The following is a 24,427-nucleotide window of genomic DNA, read 5'->3' on the forward strand; positions in this document are numbered from 1 at the left end:
CGAAATGCCAAAATATATTAAAACACAAAACTTTAAAATTAAATAAAATATTAAAAAACATTTAACATAAAACAATACTATATGAAATACATAACAAATAAAAAGCATAAAATGTCATTGAAAACATAAAATACACACACAACAAAAATAAAACATTTACATAAAACAAACAAAATCAACTAGTAAAAAAAATAAAAATAAAGCAACATTAAACAAAACAATAATGTGAAATACACAAGTATCAAATTTAAATGTAAAACAAAATACACCACAAAAAGCGATTACATAAAACAAAAACATATCAAACTAAATAGACAAAATAAAAACATCATTTAAATAAAGCAACAATTAACATAAAACTTATGTGAAACAAAACAGAAATCTGAACAAAACGAAACCAAACAGAAAACATTACATTAACAAAGCATTAAAAACACTATAAAACGAAGAATAACAAAACAAAACAAACAAAAAAGCAACAAAACTACAAAAAGGAGAATTGTTTTAAATATTAAAAAAACACAACACACATCAAAAATACAATAAAAATAAAGTAAAAAATCTAAAACAAAATACACAAACAAAACATAATAAATTAAAATATGCAACATTTAACTTAAAACAAAACAAAACAACTTAAAACGCAAAATTTGTGAAATAAAACAAAAATATAAACAAAACGAAATTAAACAAAACGGAAACCACAAAATTAAAGCATAACAGCTCCATAAAACAAAGAATAACACAATAAAACAAAAAATGCTACAAAACTACAAAAAGGAGAATTGTTTTAAATAAAAAAAAAAACACACACAACAAAAATACAATTAAACAATTAAATAAAAAATTAAACAAAAATACACAATAACAAATCATGATAAATTAAACAATGCAACATTTTACTTTAAAAAAACAAACATAAAATGCAAAGTTTGTTAAACAAAACAAAGATTTAAACAAAACAAAATTCAACAAAACTGAAACCATAACATTAAACACAAAAGCATAACAAAAGACCATAAAACAAAGATTAATAAAATAAAACAAACAAAAAAAAAATGCAAGAAAACTAGAAAAGGGGAAAAAACACAACACAAAACAAATGTCTAGCAAAATAAAACAAACCAAAAAAATAACAAAACTACAAAAACAGGAAAAAAAAAAATCAAAGATACAACAAAACAAAACACACAACTAAAAATAATAAATAAATAAAACAAAATAAAAACATAACAAAAACATATACATAAGATAATCTAACACACCAAATTTACCAAACACAAAACTAAGCAAAGCATATATTATCCTATATGAAACTTGCATCAAAGTACATTTTAACCACAAACAGAAACAAAAAGGCTTGCAGAACACATTAACAAGATTAAGGCAAGTCTGAATGCAGAAGTTTCCCTACAGCACAGACTCCATGAAAAAATCTGACATTAGAGCTGAGCCATCTGGACAAGCCAAGCACAAATCAAGTCAATCTGTCAAAACTAATCTAACATTACAGTGTTTACCCCCGTCACATAAAGCAAACAGTTCGTGATTGTCCATGTTTGTGAAACCCACTCCGCAATTTATCTTCTCAAATGTTCTTTGTGTCTCTAACACATTAAACACACCTACGCCTGCCTTAATGTGAATGTAAAAGGCCTTGTTATATAAGCAAGAGCCCTCAATTTGTCTCCTTCCTTTAAGGCAAAGACACTGCAGGTGAAAAGGGTAAAGTAAAAGTTAACATTTGTTACTTCCACAGTTGACTAATTACTTTAAAAGTTGCAAATATTTCTGCATCACAGGGTTTCTAAAATGTCAAGTTTAAATATGCGAATGGGCCATTAAATTTGCGCCCATTAGTATTTATTATAAGTAAAAAGTCAGGTTAAAATTCTTATTTACTTTATTTACATGTATTAGTCAGCTTTGTTTTTAAAGAGGAGGTTTTGGCCATCACTACATAATTCTGAATAAAAAGGCAAACAGCCTGAAAGAATGTGGAGATTTTTAGCTTAATGATGGAGAAATAAATGACTTTAAAAATATGTAATCAAAAATCCACATAGATAAATTGATCTAAACTGATTTGAAAAATATATATAATTTATTAAAAACATTTAAGGGTATTTTGGATGTATTCTTTAGATTAAATAACATCAAAAATAAAATTAAATTAAAAAAAAGTAGGAATAGCCAAAAAAAAAGTAGCTAAATCTTTTACATTGCGATAAGCTAATCACAAATGATCAAGAACTGATGATATCCAAAGAGTCAGCAGATTAAGCTTCTCCGGAGACCAAAGTCAAATGGTGCAAATATTACCTTGATTGGTTATTATGGGCACTTTATAGAGATTTTCAAGTGCGATTTGAAACTCACACACAAAGGCAAGTACACTTGGCCCATTTAACCCGGCTAATCTGAACAGCACTCTAAAGGCTGGCTCTGGTCCAGAAGCACTCAGTGTCAACTTTAATATAAACTGATCCTCCTTCAAGTTTGGTAATGTACAGCCATTAGATCACACACTGATGATAGCATAACCTCCAATGTACTTCCTATTAGACTAAAAAATAAAAAGAAAAAAAAGAAAAGAAAAAAAGAAAAAAGGAAAGATTTAAATTAAAATGTCAAATAAAATTTATGTAAAGTTTAATGAAAAAAGACAATTAAATTAAAATTAAAATAAAAACAAATAACTTGTATCAATAATAAATTATTAAAAATAAAATTATATTCAAATACATAACATTAATAATAAAATTTAAATAAACAAAAGAAAACATTTATTTTAAATTGAAAAAAGGTAAAACATATTTTAATAATAATAATAATAATAATAATAATAATAAAAATAAAATATAATAAAATAAACTGATCCTCTTTGTGGTAATGTACAGCCATTAGACCACACACTGATAATAGCATAACCTCTAATGTACGTCATATTCTACTAAAAAAATAAAATAAAATAAATTTTTTTTTTTATAAAATATTTTATAATAAAATATAAAATAAAATGTATGCAGATTTAATAAAAAGAAAATTAATTTAATTTAAATTAAAACAACTAAATAATAATAATAAAATGATTATTAGAAATAAAATAATAACAATAAAATGCATAAAATTAAAAATATATTTTTTTAATTTTATTAAAAATATATATTTTATAAAAAAAAGTAATAAACTATCTTAATAAAATAAAAAACTTAAATAATAATAATAAAATATATTAAAATAGGCTTATTATTCTTTTCAATGTTTATTATATATTACATGTTCAAGTTCAACCACTGAAAAAATGATCATAAAATAAAAGTTATCCTATGATATATTATATTTCAGACATATATACTGTAAAACTGTGCATTTAAAAACTAATATCAATCATGTATTACTACCATGTATACCATGTAATGATGCATATTTTCTTTTTTATTATAATAAAAAGTACATGCAACTGTTACCATTACAATAAAATAATGCATAAATATAAAAATGCATTATTCATAATTTTGTATTGTCTTATTTAAAAAGGAAAAAACCCAAAGATCCTTCATTATCACTTTCGGAATTAATTTCACATCTACTATCTCCACCATGGCATCCTAAATTAGCACTAAGATGACTGAGAATTCACACAACACTACTTACATGCTAATTACAGATCTATCTGTGAAAACAAGAAAACAAAAATAGACACATTTTAGCTTCAATCAACTTCCTATCCATTAATGGGTTGTTTACAGACCAAGCTAAAAATTCCGAACAACACCTACATGAGAGAAGAGAAGTAGCGAGTCTCCTCTGACAGCAGAAATACTGTAAAAGTCCATCCTGGTGTTTTCCATTCACATCCGTCCCTAAACTGCCATCAAGAACTGAACCAGACCCCAGAGAAAGCAGCATGTCCACCTTGCTCATATTTTCAAGCAAACGCAGATCTGGTAAAACAACACCAGACCGAACCAATAGGCTGACTGTCCAGTAATGGTAGAAACCTCTGCCACAACATCCACCGACAGGATGTGGTTCACTTATTGCACTTTCCGGACCTGATCAATTATTCATTGGTCTGGATGGGCGAAGGGTAAAGCGGTCAATGTTACAATGGCATCACAACTATTATGATCAGAGAGGGTGGAGAAAGACTTGCGTGTATTTGTAGGGTTAACTCTTTTGAGGTCTGATAGTGTTTATGCTTTTGTTTATTGTCATGCTAGCTTCATTGGTTATTAAATAGAAGATAAACATGCCGCAACATAATATTGACTAATACAATCCTCTGTATATCCGATAAATATCAAGTTCAACAAAGATCAAAGGGTTAACTGAATAAACAATTGGTTTTAAAATAATTGTTTCTTACAAAATAGTTTATCTGCAAAATACATATAAATAAATAAGAATGTAAAATAAATAAAAAAAATAAAATACTTATTTTTTTGAAAATAAATAAACACATTAATAAATAAGTAAATAAATCAATAAATATAAATTTAAATCAAATAAATAAACAAAATATAAAGAATAAATCATATTTTAAAATCAATCAGACAATAAATAAATCAATCAATACAATAAATACATATGTTAATGAATATGTATGTAAATAAATAAATAAAATACAAACAGAAGGAATATTAATTGAAAACCAAATTATAAATAAATAAATAAATAAATAAATAAATAATCTCATCATTCCTTTAATCTAGATTGGTTGAGTATGACTAATAAACCAATAAACCAATAAAATAAATACATAAGTAAATAAAACATTAAACAATACATAAGTAAATAAATACATAAGAAAATGGAAGTAAATAAAAAATAAGTAATAAGTAAATAAAGAAAGAAAATAAAGAAAATATATAAAATACATTAAATAAAGCAAATAAATAATAAACTCTTGTAATTTATGTATATGCTGGTTAAGTGTCACAGGGTGGTATTTCTAAAATTTTTAATATTTTAGATATCCATTTCAGAAATTGAGACAAATAAACTTTCTCCTCAGGGCTATGCAAGACATCTGACAGGGAGATACAAAGCCTCTAAAACACCACAGGACCCAGTAATGGGCTCAAAATCAAGTTACTGGATGATGTCACCAACAAATATTTGCTGCAAATACACTAGCAAGCTTTAATTTCACAGAGCTGAATCACGTCTAAAAATTCACACCACACTTTTAGACCTCAACAAGAGGGCATTGTGATAAACTAAGAAAACCAAACTACTGCTTCCCACATTGTTACAGCACTTATATAAACTACATGCTATACCACTAAACTACTAAATACTAACCAATCACTAAAATATGTAAACATATGCTTTATTAATATTTCATCTAATTTTGCACCAAATGGATTGATAAAATACCAGTCAAAGCTGCCTAACCACCCTCTGGGACAAACCATGAGCTTCACATAACACACTTTTTTCTACATGAAACCTGAAGAAATGTGTTCCAAAATCATTTTAAATGTGTTTCATCACATGTAACCTGAATATTTTAAGTTAAAATCTTGATTGATGCAAGTTGAGATGAATAGAAAGGTTCATTTGATTCACCTAAACCTTTTTAAAAAAAGGAGATCTTTAAACAGCTTGATAAATTAAAAGATTTTTATTGTAACAAATCAGATTTCTCTTTAACATGGAAATTAGGCACAAAAAGCCAGTTTTTAAACCTGAAATAATTTTACCAGGTGTAAAACCTAACAGTTGAACTCAAGTCAGTTTGATTGATGGAAGTTGAGATGACTAGAAAAGTTTACTTGATTCAACAACAATAAATAAGGCAGCAATAACATTGCATTTTAGACATTACAAAAAAATAGGAATGCACCGAAATGGATGTTTTGGCCAACATGGATAACCAATAACTCTTGAGATTTGGAGGCCGATAGCCGATATACTACAGCCGATAAATAAATAGTACAAAATGTGAACAAATTATTTTATTTTTAAAACTTTATAAAAGTTTTCTTTTCTGCACTAAGCAAATTAACATGCAATAGGACTAAATAACTAAATGGGACTTAACAAACAAACAAGTTAAATAAATAGATTAAGAAAAGCAGAGTAATGTACATACAGTAGAGGTAAGAATTATTAGCCCCCCTATTTTTTCACCAATTTTTGTTTATCGGAGAGAAGATTTTTTTCTAAACAAAATAATTTTAAAAGCATATTTCTAATAACTGATTTATTTTATCTTTGAAATGAAGACAGTAAATAATATTTGACTAAATATTTTTCAAGACACTTCTATACAGCTTAAAGTGACATTTAAAGGCTTAACTAGGTTAATTAGGTTAACTAGGCAGGTTATTGTATAATGATGGTTTGTTCTGTAGACTATTAAAAAAAATAAAGCTTAAAGAGGCTAATAATTTTGTCCCTAAAATGATGTTTAAAAAAATAAAAACTGCTTTTATTCAAGCCAAAATAAAGAAAATAAGACTTTCTCCAGAAGAAAAAATATTATCAGACATACTGGGAAAATGTCCTTGCTCTGTTAAACATCATTTGGGTAATAATTAAAAAAGAAAAAAAATCATATTAAATTCATTAATATGCAATGTCGAAAAGGCTATTTGAGAGGTGTGAGAGGCGTACAAGTAAATACAGATAGCATTACTTTAGAAAATACGGCATAAATTTGCCTACATTTGTTGTTTTAGATTATTTTTGTTAATCAGACATCGCTTGAGTAAACATGTTAATACCCATCACGAGTGATTGTTATAATCATAATAAGTGTGCAGATCAAACTGAATACAATCTCACATCAACACATGGTGAGAACAAATATTCATTTTAGAATACAAACAACCTAACGAGTGGTTAGTACATGTGAATAGCTGCTATGTTTACACGTAATATTTTTTCTACGCCGATTTAAACCACACAAAAAAGGATGGGCTTTGAAGGAATAAACAATGTAAGGAAAGCTCTATTGTCTGAACACGTTCCACCTCCGCATGTGCGAGGCAGGTAGTTCTGTATAATTATTAGCTTAAAGATATCGGCCTAACTTTGACATCGGACGATAACGATATAGCCACCGATATGTTGTGCATCCCCACAATAAAAACAAAAAAAGTACAAAACAATTCGGAATATGTTTTTTTTTTTTTTGTTTTAATCATGAAAATGTATTTAAACAGTATAATAACATAAGAGGATTTTCATTTTAATACATCAAATTTTCATGAAAGTTATATAAAGTTGAACTTAATATTTTAAGTTAAAGTCAGTTTGATTAATGTTAGTTGAGATGACTAGAAAAATTAATTTGATTCAACTAAATATATAAAGCAGCAATAATATTTTACTCTACAGTTTTTGAAGATTAGTTTGGTCAATGAAAAAGTCAATAAGCGCAAATCAATTCAAAATATCTCAATTTTTGTTCTACAAAAGAAAAAAGTATTTAAACAGCATTTAACTAAGATGATTTTCATTTGAACATGTGAAATATTTTCTTTAACACTGAAATAAGCCACAACAAATAACCATTTTTTAACTTGTAAATTGCAAAAAAGAAACTGAAAGCAATCAGTCATGGTTGGTCTGGAAAAAAAGCTAAGTTACATTGTAGTAATAGAGAAAAACTGATTTACATGGATTGTTCAAATGTAAACCTATATGAGCAATAGTATTAAGGCTGTTTTTTTCAGCGAGCACCTTTAATCATGCCTAAAGGCTGAACAATCACTTCAAGATTGAGACGCCACCTGTTTCTGATGTTTTACAACAACATTTGGGGGGGGGGGGGGGGGGGACAAGCCTCTTTTGACGCACAGCCTCATTAACACACCTTGCTGTAAATACAACACACAAATTCCCTTATCACTCATATGTGTCGCACAACACCAGCACAAGCCTTCCAATTAATTCCACACTTGTGGCTCTGCAAATGGGAAAATTACAGTCAAGGGCTGCATAATTTAAAGATGAAGTAGCAAGCGATTAGTTCTCCAGCTCTAAACGGATTCTGACTGGATTGTGAGCAGGTCAGTGAACCGGTTAAATGGGATGTTATTAAAGCAAGCTCACATGAGTCAAAAGAAATGTTGCGTGTTATCATATGCAGCATCAGACCGACCGACAGACAGACAGACAGACAGACAGACAGACAGACAGACAGACAGAGATAGATAGATAGATAGATAGATAGATAGATAGATAGATAGATAGATAGATAGATAGATAGATAGATAGATAGATAGATAGATAGATAGATAGATAGATAGATAGATAGATAGATAGATAGATAGATAGATAGATAGATAGATAGATAGATAGATAGATAGATAGATAGATAGATAAACCACTGGTGTAGTTTCTATTCTACATGTAAAATAAAATAAAACTATAATAAATTAAATAAAAATAATAAAAAATAAGACATAAGTGAATGCAATAATATATAAAGGCTTCTATTTCCAAGAAAATAGTATAATTCACAGAAATACACAGTTTAACCAGTGATGTACACTCTATTCTATTATTAAATCAAATAATGTTAAATTTAAAATGCAATTAAAAAATAAGATAAAAATAAATAAAATAATAAATACATAAAGGCTTCTATAATTCCAAGATCACAGAGACTCACATATAGTTTAACCAGCAATGTACTTTCTATTCTACAAGTAAAATAAAACAAAGCATATTTATAAAATACAAATAACAAAATGAAAAAATAATAAAATAAATGAATAAAATAAAAAAAGAAAATATAAAAGAAAAGAAAAAAAATTATATAAAAAATTAATTAAATAAATATATAAAGGCTTCTATAATTCCAAGATCAGAAACTCACATATGTACTTTCTATTCCACATGTAAAATAAAATAAAACATACAAAATAATAAAAAAATATAAATAAAAATAACAAAATAATAGTAAAATAAATATATGAAATTAAATAAATTATATAAAATAAAATAAAATAAATAAAATCATAATAAATACATAAAGGCTTCTTTTATTCGAAGATCACAGACCCACAAACAGTTTAACCAGCTATGAATATTAAATTTATATATAAACAATAATAATATATAAAAAATAAAATAATAAAGATTAATGTGATTAATGATAAAGATCACAGAGACACACATATAGTTTAACCAGTGATGTACTTTCTATTTTACATGTAAAATAACAAAATAAAATAGATAAATAAAATAAAAAAAAATAAAAAAATAAATACATAGGGCTTCTATAATTTCAAGATAAGAGACAAACATATAGTTTAACAAGTGATGTACTGTAGTTTTTATTTTACATGTAAAACTGAAAAATAATATAAAATAAAATTAAATAAATCATGAAAAAGAATTGGTAGAATAGGTTATTTAGTTACAAATCTTATGAAATAATAAATCCTATAAAATAAAACAAAAATATACCATTTTAAAACGGGACATTATCTTATTCAAAACTTTACTTTAACTAGCAATTATATTGCAAGAAACCTAAAACTTGGACCAAAAAATTGTTACCAAATAGTTTCTACAGTTTGCTCAAAATGGTTTGTCCATCTAGTTACACTATTCACACAGTGCATCCTCATGTAAAAATACTGTATAGTCTGTCTTATGTGTATAGATACGTATCTTATAGTGTACATTAGTTTTGCATAGGTTTTTTTTAATAGCTCTTATGTAAAGTGTTGTGTTTCTATTTATGATTAGTTAAGTAGCACTGTTGTCCTGTGAGACAAGACATTACATTCCTCAACTTGAACTTGATATAACCTCAAATATATAAACAAAACATGAAAACTCTTTGTAAAACAAGTACAACTGCTAGCCCTAGATCAGCTGTTTGTTTGAGTTGTTGATGTTTTCAGTATTGTTAATTACCTCAGAGATGCTAAATAGCATCAGCTGATCTCACTTCAGCTTTGGGGTGGGAATGTGCAGCAATGGCGGGAATGTGCTGCAAAACTGTTGGAGGGCAGCTTTTTAATGCAGCGCTGCCTAATAAAAGCAGCTCTGCTTGGAAACAGCTCTGCCATTTGTAGCAAAACACTGTGCACAAAGTAAACAATCCTTTCTTAGTACTTCTTAAATAACCTACCAAGGTTAAAGCATCCTTTTGAATGATAGTCTATACAATGCAACTTTTGGTAAGATAACCGATATCTTCACAGGTTACTGTCAAAGTAGTTTCATTATAGCAAATGCATCATCTGACAGAAAGAAGAATTGACATAGGGAAAAATCAAATGGAGAAAAAAAAAGCCTACAGAACAAGCAAGACTGAGAAAGTGAGATTGGCTGCTAAAGGACGAAAAAGACTGACTCAGCACACAGAGCTAAAACAAGCACACGTTTCACTGAGAAAAGAAGAGAGCAGTTTGGATCATTATGGACAATCTGTTTCAGACATTTAATGACTTCTCCTGATAAACTTGGCATGGCTGTGCTGTTAAATCCCGGCTAAAGAGGCTGAAGAGGTTAAGTGGTTTGATTAGGGAAAATCTGTAAGCTGTCAAAATCAACATATTTCAACATGGTGTTTTAGATTGACATTAACCAAAATCAAATTCAAATTGGCCATACTGGGATTGAGGAAATTTGCAAATGGAATGGTCGAGCAAAAGATGAAAATTTTGTCATCAGTCACTCATGCTTGTGATGTTTCACTGATGAAGAGGATTTTATTTTTTTTTTGGAATATGAATTTTATAATAATATATATATATATATATATATATATATATATATATATATATATATATATATATATATATATATATATATATATATATATATATTTATTAGGGGTGTAACGATATACTCAGCTCACGATACGATGTGTATCACGATATAGTGTTCACGATTCGATATGTATCACGATATTTGGAATAAAAATTGAAAATTTAACTGAAATGCAAATTTTACCAAGTAAACTATTTTTTATGTATTTCTTTTGTTTCAACTTGTTAAACTGAACCTTCTTTTAGAAAATATATTAAACAGGCCTGTCTCTGGAAAATAAAACAATTTAAAAACTTCTTAAAAAATATTATTGAAATGACAGAGACAAAATTAAGGAACAATTTAAGTAAAGGTGCAAAAAAAATAAGCTTTCTATTCAATTGAACTTAACAGTAAGAGCTTAAGGCTTTGCTTGGTCACTTGCGTTTTTTGTGTGTGCAAAAAAAATCCACATTTCCAGGTAATCAGCAGTTTTATAAGATAATCCTGAACTGATGTGTATCTGTCTGAGAGGTTTTTATGGATGGCTGTCTTCATGTTGGGCATGATGAGTGACAGGGTGGCCGTCTTTTCATTACACAGGACAGTCATGACTCTTTTCAGCAGTTTAGGCAGGTTTACTATTTCTTCGGCGTCGCTGATGTCGGCGCTATCAAGTGTATCATGTTGACGTGCATTTTTGTGTACCTCTGTACTCAAATTTAGCTTTAAAGGGTTAATGCTCGTCGTAATCATAACTCTAAAATGCGATATGATTGTTTAAATAATGTGCACGTTTTCGGTTTCATTTCCACTGCTAAGTGCTGTTCATACTTCCCACGCGGCTCCTGAAAGATCACTCTGTTCCACAAACTGAATGTTGTTTATGTAGTCACAACCTGCTGGTTCTGTTCACTGAAGCAGACGCGCATATGGCAAGCCGTTTTAGCATTTAAACCTTTGTTCTGACTATCCATAAATATATTTAATTCATATTTAATTAAATTCATTTAGAGATATCTCTAATTATATTTTGACTAGTCGAATTATAATTATGACTAGTTAAAATATAATTAGAGATATCTCTAAATATATTTATGGATAGTCAGATCAAAGGTTTAAATGCTAAAACGGCTTGCCATACGCGCGCGTCTATCATAGTCCGCCCTCTGTAGTAACAGCTCACGTCATGTGTGATTTTGCGGCCGCCAATACATCATTATATGAAGACAGAATGATATTTTAGGGTGAATTGTACCTTATAAATACAGTATGTGACTCTTTCAACACCATTAGGAGGTATCCCTGTCGCTGTGCAAAGTATGTAAATCACTGTGAAGACTTTAAAACTTAGGATGTGTGACCCAGTATGCGTGTCAAAAAGCGGACGAGTCTCAAGCAATGACTGTACAACCGAAATGTTGCCAGACGTCTGATTTTGAGAGGATGGGCCATCCTTAATTTCAACTCCACTCATCTTGGTCTGCTAACATTACTGCTGCTGCAATCTGAACTCACGTGCGACAGCAGGTGGAACGTAGCTCACGTGCAAACAGCTCAACTAATAAGAGAAAACGGACGTCATATCGTAATCAAATCGTCATAACGCCACGATGCATATCGAGACATTTTTGCATCGCAATAAATCGTACAACGATAAATCGTTACACCCCTAATATATATATATATATATATATATATATATATATATATATATATATATATATATATATATATATATATATACACACACACACACACACACACACACACAGTATATATATACATAAAACACACACACACACACACACACACACACACACACACACACACACACACACACACACACATATATATATATATACATAAACACACACACACACACACACACATATATATATATATACACACACACACACACACAGTATATATATACCACTATATAGTGAGCACGCTAGCATTAGTCGGCAGGAGAAGCACTTTAGCAGCATCTAGACCAGCAGCCTGTAAGTACATTTAAGATTTGTTTTAGTTGTTGTGTATGGTTTGAGGACTTGTTTCCAGCTGTTTGTGTAAAGTTGTAGGACATTTAAACTTGCTTTCAGTTGTGTATAATACTAGAAGTTGTTTAGCCACTGTTTCCTTGGTTACTATAAGAGCTTGTGTAGCGAACGCAGACGCGGTTTCGCGTCGTCCGCCTCAGTTTCGGCCCTTGTTTTGACTCTCGAGGCGTGTCCAGCTGAATTCAATCAGCTAGTGCTTTGGGGTTATATAAACAACTAGTTCACCGCGGCAGCGGTCGCGGCAGCCTCGTGTGAAGACCGACGAGGGTAAAGACCATCGACTCTACCTGCGCGACTCCACCGAGCAAAGACACCGGCAAAGCACTTGAGTACTTTACTTTATTGTTTTACTTTACACTTATTTTTTTTTGTTGTCAGTGCACTTTTATTATGTGTTTTCTAATTCCTGTTGTTACTAACACTCGCAAAACACGGGAGGTGCGCTGCAGGCGTAATCCTCACAACCTTCGTTCAATACATGTATCTACTATTTCACAACTCTCTCTCTCCGTGGGCCTCTGGAATTGTCAATCAGCTGTTAACAAGGCTGATTTTATTACCTCCATAGCTACATATTCTGACTATAATCTCATGGCTCTAACTGAGACCTGGTTGAGGCCGGAGGACACTGCTACACATGCTACTCTTTCTGCTAATTTCTCTTTTTCCCACACTCCTCGTCAGACAGGGAGAGGGGGTAGGACTGGACTACTAATTTCCAAAGAATGGAAATTTACTCTGATACCGTCCCTGCCAACAATCAGCTCCTTTGAATTCCATGCAGTCACCATTATCCACCCCTTCTACATAAATGTGGTTGTCATCTACCGCCCACCAGGTAAATTAGGTCACTTCCTAGATGAACTGGATGTTCTTCTCTCATCTTTTTCTAATTTTGCCACTCCCTTATTGGTGCTAGGTGACTTCAACATTTACGTTGACAAACCGCAAGCTGCAGACTTTCAGACTTTGCTTGCCTCTTTTGACCTAAAAAGAGCACCTACTTCTGCTACCCACAAATCAGGTAATCAGCTAGACCTTATTTACACACGACACTGCTTCACTGATCAAACAATAGTAACTCCACTACAAATATCTGATCATTTCCTTCTGTCTCTCAACATCCACATTACTCCTGAGCCGCCACACACTCCAACACTGGTTACCTTTCGCAGAAACCTACGATCTCTCTCACCCAATAGACTATCCACCATTGTTTCAGACTCTCTTCCTCCATCTCGCAAACTCACTGCACTTGATTCGAACAGTGCCACTAATACACTCTGCTCCACACTAGCATCATGTCTAGACCGATTATGTCCTCTTGCAGCCAGGCCAGCCCGTGCCAGTCCTCCTGCACCCTGGCTCTCGGATGCTCTCCGTGAGCATCGCTCAAAACTTCGGGCTGCGGAGAGAATTTGGCGGAAAACTAAAAATCCTGCACATCTCTTAACATACCAAACTCTTCTGTCCTCTTTCTCAGCTGAGGTTACTTCTGCAAAGCAGACGTATTACCGTCTGAAAATCAACAATGCCACTAATCCTCGCCTACTTTTTAAAACATTTTCCTCCCTCCTCTATCCTCCTCCTCCACCCGCATCCTCCACACTTACTACTGATGACTTTGCTACATTCTTCTGCACCAAAACTGCAAAAATCAGTGCTCAATTTGCTGCACCTACAACAAACACGCAAGATACAACACCAACACCACACACACTCACCTCTTTTTCTCAGCTCTCTGAGTCTGAGGTGTCCAAACTTGTGCTATCTAGCCATGCAACCACCTGTCCACTCGATCCCATTCCCTCTCATCTCTTGCAAGCCATCTCTCCTGCAGTCATACCAACACTGACTCACATAATTAACACATCTCTTGACTCTGGTTTATTCCCCACTACATTTAAGCAGGCTAGGGTAACCCCACTGCTAAAGAAACCCAACCTGGACCATACACTACTTGAAAACTACAGACCAGTATCCCTGCTTCCATTCATGGCCAAGATTCTGGAGAAAGTAGTGTTCAATCAAGTCCTGGACTTTCTTACTCAAAACAATCTCATGGACAACAAGCAATCCGGCTTTAAGAAAGGCCACTCAACTGAGACTGCCCTGCTCTCGGTCGTGGAGGATCTCAGACTGGCTAAAGCAGACTCTAAATCATCAGTCCTCATTTTGCTGGACTTGTCAGCTGCTTTTGACACTGTCAACCACCAGATCCTGCTATCTACGCTTGAGTCACTGGGCGTTGCGGGCACTGTTATACAATGGTTCAGATCTTACCTCTCTGACAGGTCATTCAGGGTGTCTTGGAGGGGAGAGGTGTCCAACCTACAGCATCTAAACACTGGGGTACCTCAAGGCTCTGTTCTTGGGCCACTTCTCTTCTCCATCTACACATCATCTCTAGGACCAGTCATCCAGAGACATGGATTCTCCTACCACTGCTATGCTGATGATACCCAGCTATACCTCTCTTTTCATCCTGATGATCCCTTGGTTCCAGCTCGTATCTCAGCCTGCCTGTTGGATATTTCACACTGGATGAAAGATCATCATCTTCAGCTGAACCTCGCAAAAACGGAAATGCTTGTAGTTTCTGCCAACCCGACTCTACACCATAACTTTTCAATCCAGATGGATGGGGCAACCATTACGGCATCCAAAATGGTGAAAAGCCTTGGAGTAACGATTGATGACCAACTAAACTTCTCTGACCACATTTCTAGAACTGCTCGATCGTGCAGATTTGCACTCTATAACATCAGAAAGATCCGACCCTTCTTATCTGAACATGCAGCTCAACTCCTTGTTCAAGCTCTTGTTCTCTCCAAACTGGATTACTGCAACTCTCTACTAGCTGGGCTTCCAGCTAACTCTATCAAGCCTCTTCAACTGCTCCAGAATGCAGCAGCACGAGTTGTCTTCAATGAACCTAAACGAGCACATGTCACTCCGCTGCTAGTCCGTTTGCACTGGCTGCCAGTTGCTGCTCGCATCAAATTCAAAACTCTGATGTTTGCCTACAAAGTGACTTCTGGCCTAGCACCTTCTTATCTGCACTCACTTCTGCAGATCTATGTGCCCTCCAGAAACTTGCGTTCTGTGAATGAACGTCGCCTCGTGGTTCCATCCCAAAGAGGGAAAAAATCACTTTCGCGAACGCTCACGCTCAATCTGCCCAGTTGGTGGAATGAACTCCCTAACTGCATCAGAACAGCAGAGTCACTCGCTATTTTCAAGAAACGACTAAAAACTCAACTATTTAGTCTCCACTTCACTTCCTAATCTGCAATTGCCTCTTTGAATATCACACTAACTAACTGTACAAAAAAAAAAAAAAAAAAAAAAAAAAAAAAAAAAACTACTAACACTTCCCTTCTTAGACTTTACAGACCTGAAACTTGCCTTTAGTACTTATTCATTGTTGCTCTTAGTTGTGTAAATTGCTTCCTTGTCCTCATTTGTAAGTCGCTTTGGATAAAAGCGTCTGCTAAATGACTAAATGTAAATGTAAATGTAAATATACATACACACACACACACACACACACACACACACACACACACACATATATATATATATATATATATATATATATATATATATATATATATATATATATATATATATACACACACACACACACACACACACACACACATACACATACACATACACATACACACACATACACACACATACACACACATACACACACATACACACACATACACACACATACACACACATACACACACATACACACACAGTTTTTTTTTCTCCTGGTAACCAAACAGAATCAGTTGCTATTGATTTCTATTGCATGGATACAATCAGAATTGAAATCAACAGAACCAAAATATTGGCAACATTTTCATTTATCTTTGTGATCCGCAAGAAGATCCATCAAAAAGTCATAAAGGTTTGGACCAACATGAGGGTGAGCATCTGATGCCAGATGTTGCATATGGATAAAAATAACTCTAACTTTGACCCAAAACGATGGTCCAGCAATATCAAGGTTGCTGCTGGTTTCAGCAAGTTAAATTTAAGACTTTTAAAGACATTTTTAAGACTATTAGAAATGAAATTTTAGACTCATACAGGGCTAAAAGCTAAGGGGCTTTTTTATAATTGCCCAATTGGAAAAGATTTTTATTTGCCCCATCAAACTTTTGTTGAATAATTTAATAAAGTTTTTATAATAGTTTAGTTAATTCTGAGCTAAATAAATTAAATATTGGTCGAAACAAGCGAGCTCTATTGATATACAAACATTTTTTTCAACATAACCTATCTTGAAAAAAAAAAAAAAAGTTTTAAAAACTACAATAAACTAAACGTATGCACAACAGTCTCTCCAAGTCAGTCTCTCCAAGTCAGCTTCTGCAGTAAATACATGGAGAACTTTTAAACCAGTGTAATTGTAAGGCAATTAGTAAAAAAAAAAAAATGATGATAAAATTACATTCTTAAAATTTTACTGAGATGGATTGCTGGTGATCGTATGGGTGCAAAGGACAATTAAGACCTCTTCAAAAAAGATTTAAGTCCTGCAATACAATATTTCAGTAAATTTAAGACTTTTTAAGAATTAAGACATTTAAAGACTTTTTAAGACACTGCAGAAACCCTGAATATTTACAAGCCAGGCTCATTTGAGGTATGGGCCTCAGCTTAATAAAATACATTGCTTCAGGTAGGTTTTCTTGCACGATTCAGAGCCTACATTATAGTACAGAGCAAATCAGAGGAAAATAGAGCAATATAAAGGCACACTTTTAAACTGTGTAGCTTAAAATGATAGTTTACCAAAAAAATATATATTATAAACACCATTTACTAACTCTAAAGTGGTCGCAAACCTTTATAAGTTAGTTTTTTTTCTAAGAACCTGAAAAAGACATCTTAAAGAAAGTTTGAAACTGATAATCATTGACTTGCATAATAGGACAAACAAATACTATGAAAGTCAATGGAAACTGGTTTCCAGCTTTCGTCAGTATATCTTCATTTGTGTTCAACAGTAGAAACTCAAACTGTTTTGTGACGAGCAAAGTTATTAAATTATGACAATTTTCGGTTTTGTATAGACCACCCCTTTAAGTTTTAATGAAGCTAAATATTAAACCATGTTCGGATGTTTACACAGAGGACGCTTGCTATTGATACTAATGATACAAAGGGCAACTTTCTGAGCAATGATGCCTGGCAACTTTGGGAAATGATGCCATTAATGCAAGTAGGTTTAGCTGCAGCCCAGAGACCTCCAAGTGGGAGGGATTACACCGCAAGAAGATTGGGTGGCCTCCTAGGTTGGGTTAAGGTGGTGTAGGTGGAATAAACATTCATAAAACACGTCAGGTTACCTTGAGGTTGGGTTTAGGGTTGGGGTATGTGTAGACATTTATAAAGCACAATATTGGATTCCGTGTCATGTACAAGACAATAAATAAATAAAAACTCCAGATCTGTACAGCCCACTTAGAGCTCAAGTCCCACCCACTTGAAGCTGGCTCCGACCGCAGTTTTTAACCCGTTTCTATAAATGGGCAACCATGTGAGACATAAGGTAACTAATGGAGTACATAAACAATACTGTTGCCCATTTTAATAAAAACATAGCCAAGCAACATCTCTTTACAAAACTGCCCAACAACACTGCTGGGCAACATTGGGAAATTATGCCATAAATGCAAGTAGGTATCGCTGCAGCCCGGAGATATCCAAGTGGGAGGGATTACACTGCAAGTAGGTTGGGTGACCTTCAAGTAGGAGGGACTTAAACCACAAGCAGGTTGGGTTTAGGTGGTGTAGGTGGAATAAACATTAATAAAAGATGTCAGGTTACTGGGAGGTTGGGTTTAGGGTTGGGGTAGGTGTAGACATTTATAAAGCACAATATTGGACTATGTCATGTACAAGACATTAAATTAATAAAACTCCAGATTTGTACAGCCCACTTAGAGCTCGAAGGCCCACACACTGCCGTTTATAACCCTTTTCCATAAATGGGCAACCAGGTGAGACATAGAGTAACTAATGGAGTACAAAAACAATACTGTTGCCCATTTTTAATAGAAATATAGCCAAGCAACATCGCTTTACAAAAATGCTTGACAACACTGCCCAAAAAGATGCCCCAGACATCAGCATAATCCAACCACCAGTCACCAGCATTTCAACTACAAATCCAGATCTTTACAAACATTGCATTTTAAAAAGGTCATAGTTGCATCTACATCCAAAGGCTACAATCAGTTACAATAATTACAATTTGACTTCATACCACAAGTACACCACAGCAAACCCAAAAGTGACATAAAACAGGAAAAGAGATGCCCCATATCAGACTACCTGACTGCCCCTGCTGGGAGTCTCTCAAGGCTAAAGCCCCTTCCCACCCCCATCAAACTCACTCCTCAAGATGATCTCAGTGCGGCTGATCTTCTGCGGGAAGCGGTACACTCTTGGGGCTGGCATGATGGACAGGTGCCTGCAGGCCTGCCTTTCTGCACTGGCGCTCTGAGCCTGGACCAAATCCCTCAGGCAGAGTAGTGGTGCAGATATTGAGCTCTAAAGTTGTATACCTACGATTCCCATTCACAAAAATTGAAAACAAAAGAACCTGCAAAACTAAGATCAGAATGCTTCTTCCACAGCCAACCTGCTTCCACAGAGATCTCAAAAGACTCAGACAAGAAGAGCTATTTAGAAAGCTGGATAGAAGAGTCCTTCTGCAACGAGGACTATTAAGTGTCTGGAGCAAGAGAATGATCTCATCGATAAAAAGTGTTCGGGCCTGCCAACGTCATCTCTCCCACCTTGGCTGTTGGGTGGTCATGTGGTGCCACAAGTCAGAAAACAAACACATACCAGACACGGGGTTCACCCCCACCTCTTTCCAGCCATATCCAGGCTCCACCAGCAGAAAAACAAGCTCTTTTTTGGCTCAGGAATGTTGTGTCTTTCTATTTCCCCTCATGTCTCAAAAGATAAACACCTGTCCTGCCAAGCTGTGGAGTCTGAAAGTGGGGTGACCTTCATTTTTAGACCTCCCGACGCAGATACAGCAGGCTCCCGGGGGTCTATGGTGGGATGGGGGTGAAAAGTCTGCTTTGTTGTGACCTGGATGAGCTCATGCCATCCCCCAGATCTGACGACTGTCAACGGGTCATCACAAGACAGTATTTATACACTGCAAGGTGCCACAGAAACCTTAACTCATGACCCTACCCTAGAGGACGCGATTAGAGAGGGAAACCTAACATTAGAGCTCTATTTTCTTATAAAAGATCAGTTATAACTGTTACCAGACATAGGCTCTGTGAATAACTTTGTCTATTGTTTTTCCATGTGATTATATTACACTTTTTCCATCCATTCCTTCCTCTATCCTTCCTTCTCATAAGTGATGAAACAAAGGTCAGGACTGATGAGCCATGGGACAGCTAAGGAATCTGGACCTCTAAAGATCACATTTCTCACATTCTGGTTAAAAGATATAAGATTGGAATCAGTCTTTTATGCATAAATGAACATAATAGGAGTGCATAATACTGTGCGTAAATAAAAACTTCTTTTTGTCATTAGAAAAATACATTTCAATGAATGGAGAGTATTGTGGCTTGTAACACTTGCCATCTTTAAGATATGCTTTAAAGATTAATATTACTAAACATGCGCACAATCCACTGGCAACACACAGCTTTAGGCCGATGGCAAACATTATTAGACCAACATTAAATATTAGACATTGTCAAAAAAATAATTTCCATTTAATTAACATTTGGATCAGTGTTATTTTAGTACAATTTATTCAAATAGCACAATCTATCAAAGCATTTTTTTCTTTGGTCTGATATTTGGTCTGCATTTCTGCCATTTTTATTTTTGCCTTTTTGTTATTTATTTTCATTATTTATTATTTATTCGTAATTTAGAATTGCTTAATTATAAATATTTGTTTATTTACTAATTTCTTTTTGTTTTGCTTTAAATTAAACTCATAACTTACAAAAACTAAATGAAAGTGTTTTCACTTAGGATTTATTTTATTTCAAGTAACAAAATAATTGTAGTTTACTGGTTTTAGTTAATACTTATTGCATTTTTTATCGTCTAACAATATTTAAAACCACAAATACCATTATTAATTGTAGTTATAAAACTGATTTTTTTTTTTTTAATAATGTCCATAAAATGTTACGTTATGTTATGAACTTAAACCATTTTAAATCAAATTTAAATGCATTAAATCATTTGATTTATACTATTCAGAGTTGGGTGTAACTGTATTCTAATTACATTTTTGGGGAATGCAGTAATGTAAGGAATTACATTTTAAATTTGTGTAATTACAGTTACTCAAGTCAATGTAATTGCGGTACTTGCGTTACTAATATAGAAGCAAAAAATACTACTTTTAAATCACGTTTTCCGCAGCATCGTCAGTTAATAAGTATGTGCTTTACAAAAATTGCTGGAGAACTTGAGCTGAAATGGTTGCTGATGAGAGTGGCTGCTTCTTCAAGTGGAAATATCAGATTTTAGTTTGATTTCATTGAGCTTAAAAACAAAAAATGTCCAGTCTCTAAAGAACTTTCGACTGCTTTTAACTCGACCAGCAACTTCTTCAAGTATTTGAACAGAAAGCATTCTATAACAATACTAATCACCAAGGAGAACACCCGGCACTCAAAAACACTATGGTCCAATTAAACAGGCTGAATTGAATTTTTGTGCAGGATTGGGATTGAAGGTGATAGTGAAGAGAAGCATAGCTGCTTAAGGGGCTATTTACATATCGCGTCTTTTGTGCACGCAAGTTCTTAATTTCCAATGGAGGAGCGTGGCTTGCGCACGCCTATTCGGATTGCATATTGTGTTTGCTCCCATTTTCCAGCTGAATTCCACGAGTCAAGCGACAAGAACTGACCGATAAGCTTTATACTTTGTATGGAATATACACATTTCTAACTACCTCAGACAAACACAGAACAGCCAAACACTGCAGTGCTTTTGCATACACCGATGTCAATGACTGGAGGTGTCCAGTTTTCATCATCAACAGGTTTGCAACAATCAACAAGTGAATGATGAGAAGATTTTAAGTTTTGGGCAAACTCTAAGCCTTTTGAATATATCAAGCTGTTGTGATCAACCTATTGTAATGTTTCTCATTGAATATTTGAAAGAGCTGCAGTTTATTTTGTATTTTCATAGGTATTTTTTTATATGTATTACAGTTTATATGCATTAAGAGTAAAATTAAAGCAATTAGTAATCTGATTAATTTTTACATTAAGTAATTAGTAATGTAATCAGATTACAATTTTCCAATAGTAGTTGGTCATTTGTAATCTAATACTTTTTTAAAGTAACTTCACAACACTGATACTATCATTACCATGAACTTTCGCCCTATATATCAGCCAGAAAATACATCCCAAACAATAACAATCCACACTGACAAGGTGCTTATTTAAGCAGACAACTAGGTCTTTTATCCCCCCAGACATTTCACGGTGTGAGAAATCACACAGCTTCAGCTAAACCCAGGTTATTGAAGGAGCTTAACCAACAGCTTAACTTAAAAAAAAAAACTCAACTGCTGCCATCCCAGCAGCACTAAAACAAACTTCACATCCTAGTCCTAAACCAGCACCTGCGTGTCTGTCTGTGGATGGTGAGCCCTCAATCTTTGTTCACACATTTCTAGCGGTCACGTCAAGGTGGGAGGCATACAAAAGACGACATGAAGAAGAAAGAGTAAAGTTTACAATAATCAAACTCAAATTACCCGTGGGAAAGATAAAAGCTCAGATTTCTCATGTACACTCCGCAGGCAGATCGTCTGGTTGGGACAGTTGATTTCTCAATGACAAACATGTTCGTGCGGTTACCTCACCAATATATCAATCAACACATCCATCATGTCTGTATGTATATATAACCCATGTTGTCAGGAGCTCTATGGCTTTCTGCCTTCGACTCCTCAGTCATGCTAGCAACAGTATTTATATAAAAACTTACCAAATCTCACACACAGTCTATGGCTTCAATGTCAGGGTAACATCAACCCGGCATGTGACTCGGTGTTGCACATTACACCAGACTAAAATTAGACACACACATTCTAGGGGTTTGGAAAAATAAATAGGTTTACCAACATAAACATGTCCCTCCAAATGACAAATATTGGCCGTAAAAGTAAACATTAACATTTTCAAAGGGGATTGCCATCACCTAAACATATCCTTTAACACAAAACAAGCCACAAACATTCCAGGAAAGCAGTGTAAACATACTACTCAATGCGACGGTCCAAAAATACAAACATAGCAACTACGAGTCTCAAAAAAGAGAGATGACTACATTGTTATTCCACCTGAGTCTGTGTTTAGATATGGCATAGAAGACAGTGGATCACATTCTAGGATTGTGGCATGTGGTATTAGCCCACCTGGGGTCAGGAATATGCTAGGAAAACGCCGACTGACATGATTTAGTACCAAATCTGCCTAGCAACACAATCATTTTGTGTATATTCAAAAGGGGTGCATTTTAAAGTGTGCTAATAAATGACACTAAAGATAGTTCACATGCTAATTTCTTTTTTGTTCATCACAACCTTCATTTCATAAATTACATGGGGGTTTATATAAAGTTAAGTAATGCGAGTAAGCAACACTGTCGTTTTGTGAATATTCAACAGAGGGCGCATGTTTTCAAGCATGCTAATAACGCTAAAGGGAGTAAAAATAACTTAGAACTTTTTCAATCACAACATTCATTTTCTAAATTACTTGGTCATTTAAAGTCATAGAAATAGTTAAAAGTAAACGGTTTTACTACAGTCTTGTAGCAACACTGTAATTTTGAGTACATTCAAGGAAGCATAATTTAATTGTTTTGATCAGTTGTGCTAATACATAATGCTAAAGAGTGTTCAATTGCTTAGTACTTTTTTTGTCCATCACAGCTTTAATTTTCTAAATTAAATGGTGGTTTATTTAAAGTTATGTAAATAGCTGCGAGTAAACTATAGTCTTGTAGCAATACTGTAATTTTCTGTATGTTCAACAGGGAGTGCATTTAAATAAAATAATTACTAAAAAAAAAAAGTGTGCTAATAAATAAAGCTAAAGCTCATTTCCTAAGAACTTTTTTAATTACATGGTGGTTAAAATAAAGTTAATTCTATAAAGTGCAAATAACTGTCCTACTACAGTCTAAACAGGGGGCACATTTTAATAAAAATGTTCAAGTGTACTAATAAATAACACTAATGAGAGTTAAAGGGCTTGGAACATTTTTTAAGTACATTCAAGATGGCACATTTTAATTTACTTGTCTTGTTCAATTGAGCGAATACATAACGCGAAGGAGAGTTAAATGGCTTAGAACTTTTTCACAGCCTTCGTTTTCTAAATTACACAGAGGTTTATTTAAAGTCATGTAAATAATTGCGAGTAAACACTCATACTACAGTTTTAAAGTGACGCTGCAATTCTGCGTAAATTCAACAGGGTTTGAAATTTTTAATAAAAAAAATTTTCAAGTGTGCAAATAAACAAAGCTAAAGAGAGTTCAATTGCTTAGAGCATTTTTTGTCCATCACAACTTTTATT

General features: G+C 33.4%; 2 protein-coding genes across 31 annotated transcripts in view; one reads left to right on the plus strand and one right to left on the minus strand.

The window, feature by feature from the left end:
• enah (ENAH actin regulator) overlaps positions 1–24,427 on the minus strand; it is a 206,182-nt gene that overhangs the window by 63,470 nt on the left and 118,285 nt on the right. For 4 of the 30 annotated variants that reach the window (XM_073932432.1, XM_073932431.1, XM_073932417.1 and 1 more), the window contains exon 1: positions 19,214–19,962. In XM_073932432.1, the coding sequence (XP_073788533.1) occupies positions 19,214–19,277 (64 nt within the window). In that variant the 5' untranslated portion in view covers positions 19,278–19,962. 30 annotated transcript variants of the gene reach the window in all.
• Positions 13,119–16,121, plus strand: LOC141379375 (uncharacterized). Its single transcript, XM_073933535.1, has 2 exons — positions 13,119–15,678; positions 15,737–16,121. The coding sequence occupies exons 1-2, from the start codon at positions 13,182–13,184 to the stop codon at positions 15,754–15,756; spliced, it is 2,517 nt and encodes an 838-aa protein (XP_073789636.1). The 5' UTR covers positions 13,119–13,181; the 3' UTR covers positions 15,757–16,121.

Source organism: Danio rerio, chromosome 20 (genome assembly GCF_049306965.1).
Source record: "Danio rerio strain Tuebingen ecotype United States chromosome 20, GRCz12tu, whole genome shotgun sequence".
NCBI lineage: Eukaryota > Metazoa > Chordata > Actinopteri > Cypriniformes > Danionidae > Danio > Danio rerio.